This window comes from Dermochelys coriacea, chromosome 1 (assembly GCF_009764565.3).
Source record: "Dermochelys coriacea isolate rDerCor1 chromosome 1, rDerCor1.pri.v4, whole genome shotgun sequence".
NCBI lineage: Eukaryota > Metazoa > Chordata > Testudines > Dermochelyidae > Dermochelys > Dermochelys coriacea.
The window spans coordinates 280,267,809-280,282,889 of record NC_050068.2 but is presented as its reverse complement, the minus strand read 5'-3'; the positions used below and the strand labels follow the sequence as shown (position 1 = coordinate 280,282,889).

General features: G+C 41.1%; 1 protein-coding gene across 1 annotated transcript in view; it reads left to right on the top strand.

Moving 5' to 3' along the window:
* Positions 1 to 15,081, top strand: part of OTOGL (otogelin like) — a 136,919-nt gene that overhangs the window by 97,964 nt on the left and 23,874 nt on the right. Inside the window, 5 exon segments of the mRNA XM_043507385.1 lie at positions 876 to 1,065; positions 5,263 to 5,477; positions 10,595 to 10,736; positions 11,112 to 11,297; positions 13,519 to 13,731. Coding sequence (XP_043363320.1) covers positions 876 to 1,065; positions 5,263 to 5,477; positions 10,595 to 10,736; positions 11,112 to 11,297; positions 13,519 to 13,731 — 946 coding nt within the window.

The following is a 15,081-nucleotide window of genomic DNA, read 5'->3' as shown; positions in this document are numbered from 1 at the left end:
ACAACAGTATTATTTTATAATATTTTTTGTATAAATATGCTGTTGGCCTTCCCAGTTATCCCTCTTTCATGAATGATTTAGAAAAAAAATTCATAAATATTAAATCTACCAATTTCTTCCTGCTCTTCTTTTATTCTTGATCTCCTATAGCACTGGGGTCAGCTGCCTCTCCTCTTTATTGCTGGAAGTGGTGTTTTTCATTCTGTAGGTAGCATAGTTCCTCAGCATGATTTTAGGGGACACTGTGATGATGGAATTACAATCTTTCAGGTGGATATTGAACTAAGATCCTAAGCAAAGCTGTGGGAATCTTTTGTGTTGAAACCCCAAACCAAGAAAAATGTATTAGTTTTTGGTTGGTTTATAAAACCAACATTTGGCCCAGTTTCATAGACTTTTGAAGAAGCACCAGGGATTCGATCATGTTGGTGGAAACTCTGCAAAACATGTTCATAATAGATGTTCAAAATGGAACCAGAATAAGAACTGTTCCTAGATTTGTTGGGTTCCGATCTCCAGTTCTATGTTTAGTCCATTATATCTCTCTGCTAGTCAATAATAGGTAGGAAGAGAGGAAAAATGAAGAAAGCAGGATGAGTTTCTTATTTGGCAGTTGGGTGTGGGAATAAGCAAGATTTCCTGTTTTCATAATTACAAAAGATTCTTCCTTCATCATTTTCTCTCATTGCCTACTTCCTTTGTGATTATAGGAGATGGTGGTTGACTAGAAATGTCATGATTTGCACACCCTGATTACCTCTGACAAATGTGATGGAAACAATCTAAAACAATAAAATACAAATGCTATTTGCTATTTCATTAAATGTGTTTCTGGAATTCTGCTGTTCATTTTAAAATATATTTGGTTTATTTAGGTAGTAGTGGATTCTGTAATTCAACCTTTACCTTTCTCAAAACATGGACTGTGTATTCAGGATACTGGCGCCATGTATGTCATTAATACACCTGCTGGCATTAGCATTAAGTGGGCTCATGTTACAGGCATTATAGATATACAATATGGCTTACATTCTAACACATCTACCAAGACAGAAGGACTTTGTGGTAAGATTATCTTCTTTATTAATCTTTGTTTGTATTATATTTTTTTCACTAAAGTTTTTTATTTTTTTAGTCTTCTCTCACTTAAAAGTTGTATAATACCCCACTTCTTAATGTTGCTGCCAATCAAGATCTATCAGCCATTATCTGTTGTTCATCTTAAAGTCCTTCAGATATGAAACTCTCACTAATTTTAATGAAAATTCTACCTGATCTGGGTTCCCAGGATTGGATCCATAATCTATCAATGAATGTTACTTCTGTTTCAAAGTACCCGTTTAAATAATATAAGGATAAATAATTATCACTACATTTTATGTATTTATCTCTATTTGAAGTGCACCCCTCAAAAGCTCTGGCTACATGTAAAAATACTAATGAAATCCACTGAGCAAAAATAGCCAAATTTTGTGCTCAGAAGAAACCACCAAGGAATGAGTTGAGGTGGAGGCAGTGCATTCAATGGGCTTTGCAAAGGGATGCTAATTCCTGAAGGGTTTTCTCTCCCATCAATTGTAAAGGAAGGAATGGCCTAGCCCTGGGATGATGGGAGCAATTACCAAGTCTGTGAGTTTGGCTAAGGAGCTCGTTCCCTTGTAGACACAGGAGCCAGATCCAGGCCTGCTATGGTTCCTTAATCCACAACAGTACCTGCTTATGGACAGGGCTTTTTGGTTTTCAGTCCTCAGAAAGACAAGCCATAGGAAAAAAGAGCAATGCCAGGGGGAAAAAAATGGTAAAACTATCTGTGGCATGGTGCCTCATGAAGTACTGAGTGCATCTCTAAATTGATGTCTTACCATGATCGAAGATCGACATAAGAGGCACATGACAGATTTAATAGGGAAGAGAACAAAAAGTAAAGATTCATAACTAATGTGACCTATAACATTGTTATTGACTTGATACAGCAAGTCAACCATATTACACATTTAATTTGGATATAACTTCTGCAGAGTGTAATGAATATTGATGTGGAAGCACATAAACACAACAGCTGCAGGAGAAATATTTGTTAAAACTGGGATGGGGTTACAGCAAAAGTGTTCTAAGAGTGAGGACACTCTGTTCCTCAGTTTCTGAAGAACTGATAATTAACAGTTGCTAGTGCAGAAAATCACAGGAACAGTTTTGAATAATATAGCTCTTCCCCCCTCCCCCCATTCTTATTTTCCCATCTGGAGTCACAGATCACAGTTTTAAAAGCTTTCCTCTTCCCTTTAGCTCTTTGTAGTCAAATTCAAACTGACAAAAAAATATTATAATCCTAAGTGTAAAGAGGTATTTTAATTTTTGTATAAATACTGCTTAATATCACAATGTAATTTAACAATTACTGCTCTATATAACTCATGAATTTTATTTGAACTTCAAATTATTTTATTCTTTTTAAAAGAATTAATTTCCAAAATAACTTGCCAATGTTAATTCCACCAGATAAAATATATAGACTAAGCCAGTGGTGGTGAATTATATGGACCTGTGGTGCCCAAACTCCAGGAATATTCAGGGCCACCGTGCACCTTCCCAGAGCGTCTCCTGGCACTGGGGGTCCCCGCCTGCCGCTGCCACCACTGACAGCATAGGGGGGCTAAGGCGGCTTCCTGCCTGCTATCGGTCCGCGCCACTCCCAAAAGTAGCTGGCACATCCCTGCAGCCCTGGAGGAGAAGGTGTGTGTCTCCGTGCACTGCCCCGCCCCAAGTGCTGACTCCGCAGCTCCCATTGGCCAATGGAGCTGCGGGGCGGTGCCTGCAGGCAGCGGCGTGCAGTGAGCCCACCCGGTCTCCCTACCTAGGAGCCTCTGCCAGAGGGTTGTGCGGGTCACTTTTGGCAGCTGTGCGAGGCCATACTCCTCATCCTCTCCCGTGCCCCAATCCCATGCCCCAGTCCAGAGCCCACACCCAAACTCCCTTCCAGAGCTCTCCCCCCCACCAACTTCTGCACCCCACCCCGCTGCCCCACCCCAGAGCCCGTATCCCACACTGAACTTCCTCCCGGAGCCCAACCCCTGCACCTTTTCCTTCACCCAAACTCCTTCCCAGAGCCCACCCCACTCCTGCACCCCAACCCCCTGCCTCAGCCCGCACCCCATGCCCCATATTCAAACTCCCTTCCAGAGCCTGACCCCTCACCTTTCCCGCACCCAAACTCCTTCCCAGACTCTCTTAGGCAGGTGTGTGTGTGGGGGGCGACTTGGACTTGGAGCTGGACCCAGACACAGACCCGTTCATGCATGTTACATCACATTTTAAATGAAACTTTGGTGTTTAAATTGTATGAAGCAAAATTTGTAGAGTTTGATAATGAAATCATCCAGCTACTTTAATTGCACCATAATAACAAATTTGTTTTTCATCCAGACATATCAGGAATATCTCAAGACACAAATCACGTCTACCAGGACTTTAAAAACACGTAAACACAAATTAAAAATCCATTATCACTCAAGAGGAAATTAAAAAGTGCTCTATGGCCTGGGAAGAAAAGGAAACAAAGAAATTAGAAAATAATAAAAAGACGTAGGAACCCCAGCTGGCCATTCCCCAATCAAAAATATTCAATGTCACCTTGGGTGTAGTTTACTTATTTGCTAAATCAAACTCAATCCATAAAGATTCAAATTCTACCATTTTATTGTTGACTTTGTATAATATATATTTATAGGAAGGTATTTCAGTGATTTCTAAATACCTGTCTTTGAGTATGGAAATTACATCTGTTGTCTCTCCGTACAATATCAAATTCATAAGAGAATAGTGAACATTAATTTTTAAAATATGTTAGATGCATCTTTCTGCACTGAGAAATCAAGTAACACAAGTATTTGTGGTAAAGAAGGCAATTTATTCAGTTTTTTTAAATTACTTTTGATAACTTCTAGCATTTAGAAATGTTGAGATAAATCCAAATAATGTGCCAGATTATGAGCTCTTTCCTGCCCATGGTGAGTTCCTCAGTTCAGGGCACCTGTGTTTCCCCTTAGTGGTTCAGCAAGAGCTCCCATTCTCAGGCTTTTGGACTACCTGGCCGTTGCCTCTCTTGGATGGAGACACCCATCTGTCTCCCTTCTGACCAGGGTATCTTCAGGCTGAACAGTACCCTTCATTATTCCCAGCAAGAGACACTGCCTAAGCAAGCCTGCTTACTTTCTATTTATAGGGTTAACAGTGTACTGTCCACAGTTATAAGTTACCACAGAGCACTTCCTATGCAAGCCTAGTTTATTCTTAGTGTAAAAGCACTACAAAAAAAGTATTAAAACAATAAAAAAACCTATACACATGTTAATAATCTTACCAGAGATTCTTTCCCCACCATCTTCAATATGGGTTCTGGCAAGTGAGTCTTGAAACCTTCCCAAAGGGGTCCCTTGTGGTGACAAGTTCATAAGAGCCTCATTTCCGAACTAGCGCACTCGTGATCTGTTTAGTTCACCCTTTATACAGTTTAAGGGTCTTTGACCTGGGATTGCCAGGGGCAGGTAATTGGCAACAATTGGTTTCTCTCCCCAGTGCGTAGCTTCAAAAGCGTGGATCTGAAGTGGGTATTTGCATTCCCTTCACCCCCAACTATTTCCTAGAAAATCCACTTTATATGCATTGTCCTAAACTATGCTTTGAAGTTCCTCATATCTCCCAGAGATTGCATTGATCCTATTTTCCTGCTAAAAAAAAATTCCATACAATCCCACAATAGTACATATTTGCATTTTTAATATAATGAACTCCAAAGATGTTAAACTTAATTCAAGAAGGTTTGTCCAGGATATTGCAGTCTGTCACAGTGAGCTGTTATTTGCATAAGCACTCTTATTTAAATTTATAATAGAACTTGTGGAATTAGGTCCTACTCAATATGCGTAAGAGTGCCAGAATCTGGAACAATCTGAGTGAGTTGGCCATTCTGCCTGTGACATATTGTAGTATCAGTTTGGTTAATCCATGTCTGAGAAAGTTTTTAATTGAACTGTATAAGCCGTCTGTCTAACAAAAATATTATTGATGTGGCAGTGTACTCAATAAAAATTAAAACCATATTTAGGAAATTCTAACTTTTGCAAATTCAATAGACTATTGCAAATAAACTTGTTTACAAACTGATCTGATCCAAAGTTAACATTACCTTATCATTTGTACTTTTCTTTAATTGAAGAATAGATGTTCTATATTTATTCACTAAATATGATGCACTGTTTTAAGGTGTGTGCAATGGAGACCCAGTTGATGACCTCAAAATGCAAAATAGGACTATAATTACAAATATGGAAGAAACTGAAGCATTTATTAAAAGTTGGGAAATTGAGAAATCAGTTGATGTAGCAACTAGGAGGCCAGTAAGAAATTGTACTGAAGATAACTGCACTTACTGTATGGAGCTGTTAAACAGAAGAGTTTTTGTCCCATGTCACAAAAAAGTAAGTACAAAGAAATAAGCAGTTCCAAGTCTAAATTAATTAAATTTATAATATAATGTATAATATTTATTTTTATGTTTCACTGGCTTCCAATGTTTAGCCAAGATACTGACTGAATTAATTTCTCCTCCATGTTGCTCATGGGTAACCTCACATGGTCTCTTGGTCTGCAGCTCTCTGAGAGCTTGTCTTCACTGCATTGTTAGCTTGAGCTGTACCTCAGGTTTTGCCCCTAATCCAACTCCTGTCCATCCACACACATCTCTAGCTTGAGCTAATTGGTGGTGCTTTAAACTCTAGCTAGCCAGCCTCGGGGGTGGGGGGTAGATGAGGATGTGTTGAAGATGAAGTGCTGCTGAAGCTTGAGCTAGTAATGCAGTGAGATATTGCAGCTCAATTTACAACCAACTCATCAAAAACAATGAGGAGTCCTTGTGGTACCTTTATAGACTAACAAATTTATTTGGGCATAAGCTTCTGTGTGCTATAACCCACTTCATCAAAAGAATGGAGTGAAGAATTCAGTAGGCAGGTATAAATGTATAGCACATGAAAAGATGGGAGTTGCCTTACTAAGAATAAATGGACACAAATCAGACATCAAGAATTGTAACATTCAAAAACCAATAGGAGAACACTTCAGTCTCCCTTGACACTCAATAACAGACTTAAAAGTAGCCATTCTTCAACAGAAAAACCTCAAACACAGACTTCAACGAGAAACTGCAGAACTAGAATTAATTTGCAAACTTGACACCATCAAATTAGGCCTGAATAAAGGCTGGTAGTGGCTGAGTCATTACAAAATATAATTATCTCTCTGTTGATATTCACCCCTTCTTGTCAACTGTTGGAAATGGGCCACATCCACCCTAACTGAATTGGCCTAATTAGCACTGATCCCCCACTTGGGAATGAAACTCCCACCTTTTCATGTGCTGTATATTTATACCTGCCTACTGAATTTTTCACTCCAGGCATCTGATGAAGTGGGTTATAGCCCACGAAAGCTTATGCCCAAATAAATTTGTTAGTCTCTAAGGTGCCACAAGGACTCCTCGTTGTTTTTGCTGATACAGACTAACACAGCTACCGCTCTGAAACCCAACAACTCATCAGGAGCCTGTGTTGCTTCAGCATGATTACTCTCACTGGAAGTAGCCTGGCTCGAATGGAGTAACTTGAGTGTACTAACGTGAGCTAACAATACAGCAAAGACAAGCTGTGAATGTGTGGACTACCATGTCACTCCTGGAAGTACCATGTCATACTTGAAAAGAACATATAAAAGGCAGAGATTCCACAGCATCAGCCTAATACTGAAGTATTGTTCAGAAAGGGTAATGTTTAGTACATGATCAAGAAGCATGTTGCTCAGATTGAAGGCCTAATGGTTCTATTGAAAGTAATAGCATCCAGTTCTGACTTACAGAACCATCTGAGTCAAATAGACATTAGCCTAGTCACTCCTATACTTGTAGGTAATGCTCAAATGAATTTGTTAGTCTCTAAGGTGCCACAAGTACCCTTCATTCTTTTTGCTGATACCGACTAACACGACTACCACTCTGAATCCTATACTTATGATGTCCTTAAAGATGGTGTTTATTTTCAGTACTTCTAGTAATGACATAGTTCAGTACATCAGCTGCCACTAGATGGTACAATGCAGGCAGGTTAGGCATAGTTTGCAAGGGAAGAGAAATAAGAAGTTTTGAGGAGATGAAATATGACTTTACAACCTTGCCCACTCCCAAGGGCTTGCCTAGATGGTGCACCAGAGGGATGTAAATTGTAAAGCACTCTGAAGTGCTGCTCTCTAACTGCTCCATGCAGAGGTGACTGGTAACTGCTGATGGTGGGGAGGCAGGGGTGAAAGTAACTTAAGGGACTTACCGGTATGCAGGACTGAGGTCCTGAGCAGGCAGGGGTCCCTTGGGTAGAAGGGGTGGGGCCTCAGGCAGAAGGGTGGGGCCTTTAAATGCTACCCTGCGGCTCCAGTGGTGATTTAAAGGGCTCGGGGCTCTGGCTTCAGTAGCAGCGGCCGGGAGCCCCGGGCCCTTTAAATCACCACCAGAACCACGTGGTAGCATTAGCTGTGGTGGTGGCCAGGAGCCCCAGGTTCTTTAAATCGCCACCGGAGCCCCATTGTAGTTGTAGCTGTGGCAGCGGCCGGGAGCCCTGGGGCGCTGGCGGCGATTTAAAGGGCCTGGGGCTCCGGCTGCTGCCGGGAGCCGCGTGCCCTTTAAATTGCCGCCGGAGCCCTGGGCTCCCAGCCACCACTACCCGAGGGCTCCAGCAGTGGGGCTCTGGTGGCAATTTAAAGGACCAGGGGCTTCAGCCGCTGCTGGGAGCCCAGGGCCCTTTTAAGTTGCCCGATGGGAAAGCTGCCCCCTGCCAGTACGGTTGGCTGTGTACCGGCTCTTGCTGGTACCCGAACCAGACTGGCTTACTTTCGCCTCTGGGGGGAGGAGGGAAGGCACAATTTAAAGGTTCTGGTGATATGCAGCAGTTCAGGGCAGGCATTCAAGAGACAAAGGAGTTTTGATTTCTAGAGCTACTTTTGATGTCATGTTTTACAATAATATGTAATAGCTGATGGAGATTGTTCTAAAAGAGAGCTACACATGAAGCAGCTTTGGATTGCTCTGGCATATTCTATCAATTTGAGGAACAGAGATATTTTCAAACCAATCCATTGATATGATCTTTTAGAGCTCTTGTGATAATATCAGCACCCAATAATTATTGTCAGGAATCCCTTCTAATTTAACCATATAAAATTATTTTTCCTCTCTATTTGAGTCTACTCTCTCTTCTGGGTTTACAGGAAGACTTTGGATATCTTAGGCATCACAAATACCAGAAATCTCATGCTAACCCTCCTGGTAGCTATGATGTGTCTTCTGGACAAATTGGAGAAAGTCCAGAGAAGAGCAACAAAAATTATTAAAGATCTAGAAAAACATGCCCTATAAGGAAAGATAGAAAAAATGTGTTTGTTTGGTCTGGAGAAGAGAAGACTGAGAGGGTAATTACAGTTTTCAACTACATAAAAGTTAGTTTCAAGGAGGAGAAAGAAAAATTGTTCTCCTTAATCTGAGGATAAGACAAGAAGCAATGGGTTTAAATTGCGACAAAGGCAGTTTAGGCTGGATATTAGGAAAAACTTCCTAACTGTCAGGGTAGTTAAGCATTGGAATAAATTGCCCAAGGAGGTTGTGGAATCTCCGTCACTGGAGATTTTTAAAACACAAACACCTGTCAGGATCTAGTTAATACTTAGTCCTGCCATGAGTGCAGGTGACTGGGCTAGATGACCTCTTGAGGTCCTTTCCAGTCCTACAATTCTTTGATTCACAGCTCAGGTTTATTTATGTGATTGACCAATTCAGAACTCCAAATCCCAACACTTTTGTGAAGTGGCTTGGGTTTGTATCTGAAGTTTAGGAACTTGAATTTGGATTGAAATGTCACAACTGACCCACTTTTGTTGTTAAGATTACAAGATACAAGTGTGACTTTCCAGTTCTTCTTATTTATTATAATATATTTTGACATTAAGGCGCCAATCCAGCAAACTCTTTAGCATATGCTCAATTATAAGCATGTGAGTAGTCCTACGGAAATCAAGAGAACTGCTCAAATCCTTGGATTTAAGCACACTTAGGTACTCTGTTGGATTAAGGCCTTTAGAAAAAAATGAAACACAATATCCATTGTCACAGTTTCAGTGGATCTGCACTTGTATTCCTCCTGGCCCCCACTGCCGCTCCGGGCTCCCCACCCCAACATTCCCAGTGCCCTAGGACCCTACTGCCTCTCCCCTCCCACACTGCCCGGAGCTGCCTTCTGCATCCTCCCACACGCACCCCAGGCTGCATCCACTGTTGAGCAGTAGTAACTGCAGCGGCTACCAGCTGGGTCTCAAATCCCTGCTCTTGGTGCCACCTAGTGGGGGTCAGTGGGAGAGCTCAATGCTGGTGCCTTTTCCAGGCTCATCCCCCTCAGCCGTGCTTGGAAGAAATCTGGGGGGGCATGTAACGCTGCATTTCCCCCCCCACCCCATGTGTCACTTATGGCCCCATGTAGACCCCATGAAACAGGAATACATTAATGCATACTTTTAGAGCACATCAGTGGGGTCTATACTTTAGAGCACTTTACAACTCACTCCCCTCTGGTGCGAGAGACTTCTTTCACATCTGGTGCTTTCTCAGAGTAGGACCAAAGGTCAAATTCCAATTCCTGGTTTTATTTTTGTTCTTGCCTCTCCTCCTCTGTGGTTTGTTCTGTCCTTCTCTGCCCTTCCCTGTAAATCTCCTTGACTGTAGATCAGCCAACTGTGAGCAGCATCATGGGCAGCTCAACCCCTTCCTTTGAGCTCCGGAGACGTTTCCTATCTCTTCCCATGCTCCTATCTGAAGGGATAAAATGGAGGGAACTCTGATTGAAAGAGTGGGCTGAGGAGAAAAATTGAGTGACATTTTATTAAGTGTCATCTGAAGAAACCTGACAGGGGCAAGAGAGGAGGGAGGTGTGGAAAGCAATTTGGCAGCAGGAGGGAAAAGGTGGGGATAGTCTTTGCTTCGTACACTTTGATGTCATCAGCTTCTAGAAGTTCAGAGGTAGGTTGGGTAGTCAAAATATGTGACAAACCCATTGGGTTCTGAACACCACTCCTCACAGAGCTGTCAGGAGCACCGATTTATTGAATCTGTGTGCTCCATTTCTGAGCTGCATTAATGTTTAACAATGTGTCAAAGCCATGAATGCTTGGCCAGCCAGAATGAAGTTTATTCTCTCATGTGCACATGAAAGTGGCAGAGCCAGAGAGAATAGAATATACTGTGTGCTTCATAGAAGTTAAATGAAACAAAATTCAAAAAGTCAAGAAGGATCGGTAACAAAACTGCCCAGTAGTGAGCACACAAATGTAGGGAGAGTGCAGAAATCATAGAAATAGTCATCAGAAACAGAAAAGGTATTGACTTCCTGTCAGTCAGGGGTTCCTGATGATTCTTTTCCCTTACAGTGGTAATATTTCTTGTAATTAATTAGCAACTTTGATTACAAAAAGCTGTTCTCATTAAATCTCAATTAAAATGTAATTCTAGGTTTCACCACAAGACTTTTGTGAGAAGATGTGGATCAACAATACCTACTTTTGGAATTATGAATGTGATGCACTTTCTGCATATGTGGCTTTGTGCAACAAACATAATATCTGTATTAGGTGGAGGACACCAGATTACTGTTGTAAGTAAATAATAGCTACTCTATCTCCAAACATAATTTCCTATCACTGCAACATTTCTGTGTCTTGTATACTAGCCAGCAATTTTTTTTTTACATATTATTGCTAGAAGATTTGCCCTTTCAATCACAGCCTTGTTAAATCATAGTAACATTTCTTAAAACTCTAAAGTTATGCCTTTCATTACATATGTTATAATTTAATTCTAATCTTGACTGAATTAGTCATGTGTATTCCTAAAGCATAATTTTGTAATTTATATTGCTAAAAATGTAAAAAATATACTTTTTATTATATAAAAACTTTGCTCTTACTACATATTTGAAAATAAGAAAATGAAAGCAATACTTTATTTCCTCTGTGTGTGTGACTTGTAGCTCTGGCTTGTCCTGATGGCAAGGAATACCAGCCTTGTGTGCAACCCTGTGCAGCCAAAACATGCCTAAATAAATGGTTCTATGAAGAATCCCCGTGCTCCTATTTAAGAGAAGACTGTGTATGTAAAAATGGAACTATTCTCCATAGAACAGACTCTGACCTCTGCATACCTGAAGAAAAATGTGGTAAGTAAAGCTGAGCAGAGTGTTTAAGTAGGTATGTTACTATAACCCACTAACTGGTGGGTTATATTGACATCTCATAGTAAGTTATGTACCCTATCTTTGCCCAGTCACCAGAGAATGTGAATCTGTTATAGCCCCAGGTAAGGAGCTTGGCTCTTTAGCTCAAGCTGTAGAAATTCATTCTTTCAGCTGTGGAGGTCCTTGGTGCAATCCCGATTGTTGGTCGAAGGGCCATTGCAGTAGGATGTTCTTTCTGTGTTTCTACAACTTGTTCCCTCTCTTAGTGCACCCAGGAAGGAAAACAAGGAATGGTTCCTGTCCTCTATATTGAGTGGCTTTGTGTCCACCCTTGTTCAAGAAGTTTGTAATTTGGGGGTGCTTTTGGGCCACCAGCTGTTCCTGCCAACTTGTTCTGGGGGGGATTAGGTTCTAGGCTAATGGCTTTTTGGCAGTCCCGGCTTCTGGGGTCTGCAGCTCCAGGGCACTCCACCAAGTAGACTGCCCCAGAGTCGAAGAATTTAAAAAATGTTTGGCTTTTGTTCTGAGTTGAAACAAAACTAAATTTAGAAATACTGGAATCCTCCTTGACAGCTTTAGTTATAATCCTGTGTTAACATTCAGACTAATTACCATTGAGTCATACTGGAAAATGGATATAATTAGCTCCATTACCTGGGTTTTTTAGAACTCAAAACTGTGGTAACTTAATCTGTTTTTTTAGGCAGTGTCAGGAACAAATCAATGGGGACACAGCTCCTCTGTCTGATAAATGATTGGTACAAACAAGAGTGATTTCACTGAAAGCTGCTCCTTTACTGAGTCTCAGGCACATATACAGATGCATATACAGGTTTAGAGCATCCCAGATTATAGTTACCCAAAGTTTGAGATGGTTTCCAGTGATCAATAGCCAGGCTTTCAGGGGCTCTCCTTTTGTCCACCTGTTTAGGGAGATGTCAGTCTTTGCTCAAAGAAAAGCTTCCTTGAACTGTTCCAGAGTGTATTTTTGTACTTAAATTTTTATAACTCATTTAAATAGTGCACATAACTTATAGTTACCCCGAGTGGGTCACCAATTTTTTTTAGCTTTAGCAAATTCCTCATTTTTTATTAGCAAAACATTTTTAGTATTTGTAGTTTTAACAACAACAAAACATATGTTAGGGGCACTTAAAATCAAGGTTGGCTAGTTACATACTCCCCTCCATTTTCATGGTCTGTTAACTTTCTGTCACATCCTCCCATTCTAATTAGCAAAATTGCAATCATGCAGCTATTTGGCCTTGCCTTTCAAAGTCCTAACAATTATTTTTAATTATATGGTATTTGGTTTTCAGCTAATAGTGTCTGGATACACAAAATGACTGCAGTTATGTTAAATTTAATTCTCCCACAAAACAGCCAATGTGTAAAGTGAATGGCAGTGTCTATTTGGATCAAATGGTTTTGAATGCCAGTCACGGGTAGGAAGCTTAGGCTGAAGTTTATCTTGTGGTATTGTTTTTGAGTTATAAATAGATTCAAGAAAGTAAGTGAGGTTGGACACTTACACGGCTTTTTGGCTCTGTGAGCATGCGGTAGAAAGAGTCAGGTCATTCAAATCTAGGTTATGACAGCAAATGCTTCTTAGAGGACCTAAATGACACGAGGAGGTATCAGAGAGACAAGCTGAGTGAGGTAATATCTTTCATTGCACCAACTTCTGTTGGTGAGAGGAGACAAGCTTTCGAGTCACAAATAAAAGATATTACCTCACCCACCTTGTGTCTCTAGTATCCTGGGACTGACACAGCTATAACTACACTGCATACAAGGAGGTATCATTAGAGAGGTAACTTCTGATGTAACTGGGACCCAGACAATTCAAGGCTGTAAAGTTAGTCACTGACTCCTTGAATTTATCCCAGAAGCAAAGAGGAAGTATGTGCAGAAACTTGAACTCTGGTGTTATGCACATCAGCTATCATACCATTCAGTGGAGCTGGCATTCTATACCACCTAGAATTTCTGTTAATAGAATAGATTAATTCAATTAGTAATTTTCAATGAATCAGACTCTGTCATGTTTTAGAAAACAATGCAGACCTTTCAGTTAAATACTTGATAAAATATTGCATATCCTTTCATGCCATGAGGCTTTCCAGCTGACATGTATTTAGCAGATTTATTCCAGACTAGTACAAATAACATGTCTGAAGGATGTAATGTTTTTCTTCCTTAGCATGTACAGATAATGAAGGACAGCCTCGTTCTGCTGGAGAGGTTTGGAATGGGTCCATTAAAGGGTGTTGTATGTATAACTGTTTGGAAAATGGAAGTGTTATTGCTATAGAACCTGAATGCAGTGAAGACCCACTATCAGTCTGTGAGCGGGAAGGTGAAGTTATCATTAACGTCATTGAAGAGAGGGCTTGCTGTCCAAAGAAAGTTTGCGGTACGTATGCAGCCAAACATATTTTCCATAACAAGAGTGCTAAGGAGGTGTTTAAACATTTATTGACATGGATTGATTTGCAGGCAGGATTCAGGGTAAAACTTTCAAAAATGCCTAATTGACTTAAGAGTGAAAACCCTATTTTCAAAAGTGACTTATGATATGTCTACACTGCAACTAAACATCAGTGGCTGGCCTGCATCAGCTGGCTTGGGCTCATGGGGCTGAGGCTGTGGGACTGTAAAATTGCAGTATAGACATTTGGGCTCAGGCTGGACCCTGAGCTATGGGACCCTCCCCCCTCGTGGAGTCCCAGAGCTTGGTCTCTAGCGCAAGCCCAAACATGTTTAGTTGTAGGCACACCTGTAGGCATGTAGGACCGAAGTCTCTCAGAAAATCAATGGGATTTAAGCTCCGAATTGTCTGAGTCGCTTTTGAAAATGGGACTCAGGTTTCTAAGGCTATGTCTACACTAGAGACCTTACACCAGCCCAGCTGTACCACTGCAGCTGCACTGCTGTAAGGTCTCCTTTGTAGCCATTCTCTGCTGATGGGCAAGAGCTCTCCTGTCGGCATAATTAAACCACCTCCAATGAGCGATGGTAGCTAACTCGGTGTGAGAGTATCCCCCACTGACATAGCGCTGTCCACACCAGCACTTCTCTGGGTGTAACTTATGTCAGTCAGGGGTGTGTTTTTTCATACCCCGGCCGACAAAAGTTTTAACGACAAAAGTGCTAGTGTAGACATAGTTTAGGCTAATTTTACATAGGCCAAACTTTTCTAAACAGTTTGCGGATTATTCCTATCTTGTAAGGGATATGATAGAATAGTCCTCACACTTAGGGTCAATGCTGAGCTTTTAAATAGAAGAGTATGGACGCGTCTGCATGAACAATTAACCACAGCAAGCTGGAGTGTGAATCTACTCTGTATTAGCCTGCCGTAGTGTAACTACCTGTGTGGACCCTTTTGATGCATGTTAACAGTTTGTTAATGCTCTTTGAGCGAGTCCAAAGAGGACTAGAGCAAAGTGCTTTACAAGCTGTTAACATGTGTCAGCAGAGTGCACATGGACAGTTAGACTGCAGCAGGCTAGTGTGGGATAGATTCACACCCCAGCTTGCCATGGTATAAATGTTCACGTAGGCAAACCCTAAGGTAAATCTCCCTAGTTGTTGCACATTATGTATTCTATTGTGCAAATAATAAATAATGGTATTATTGATAACAGTACTGGCGATAGGCCCAAACACAGATTGCTGTCCGCTAGTGCTAGGTTTATTATGTACACAGAGTAGTCCACAGTCCCTGCCCTGAAGAGTTTAAAATCTAAATAGACAAGTCATA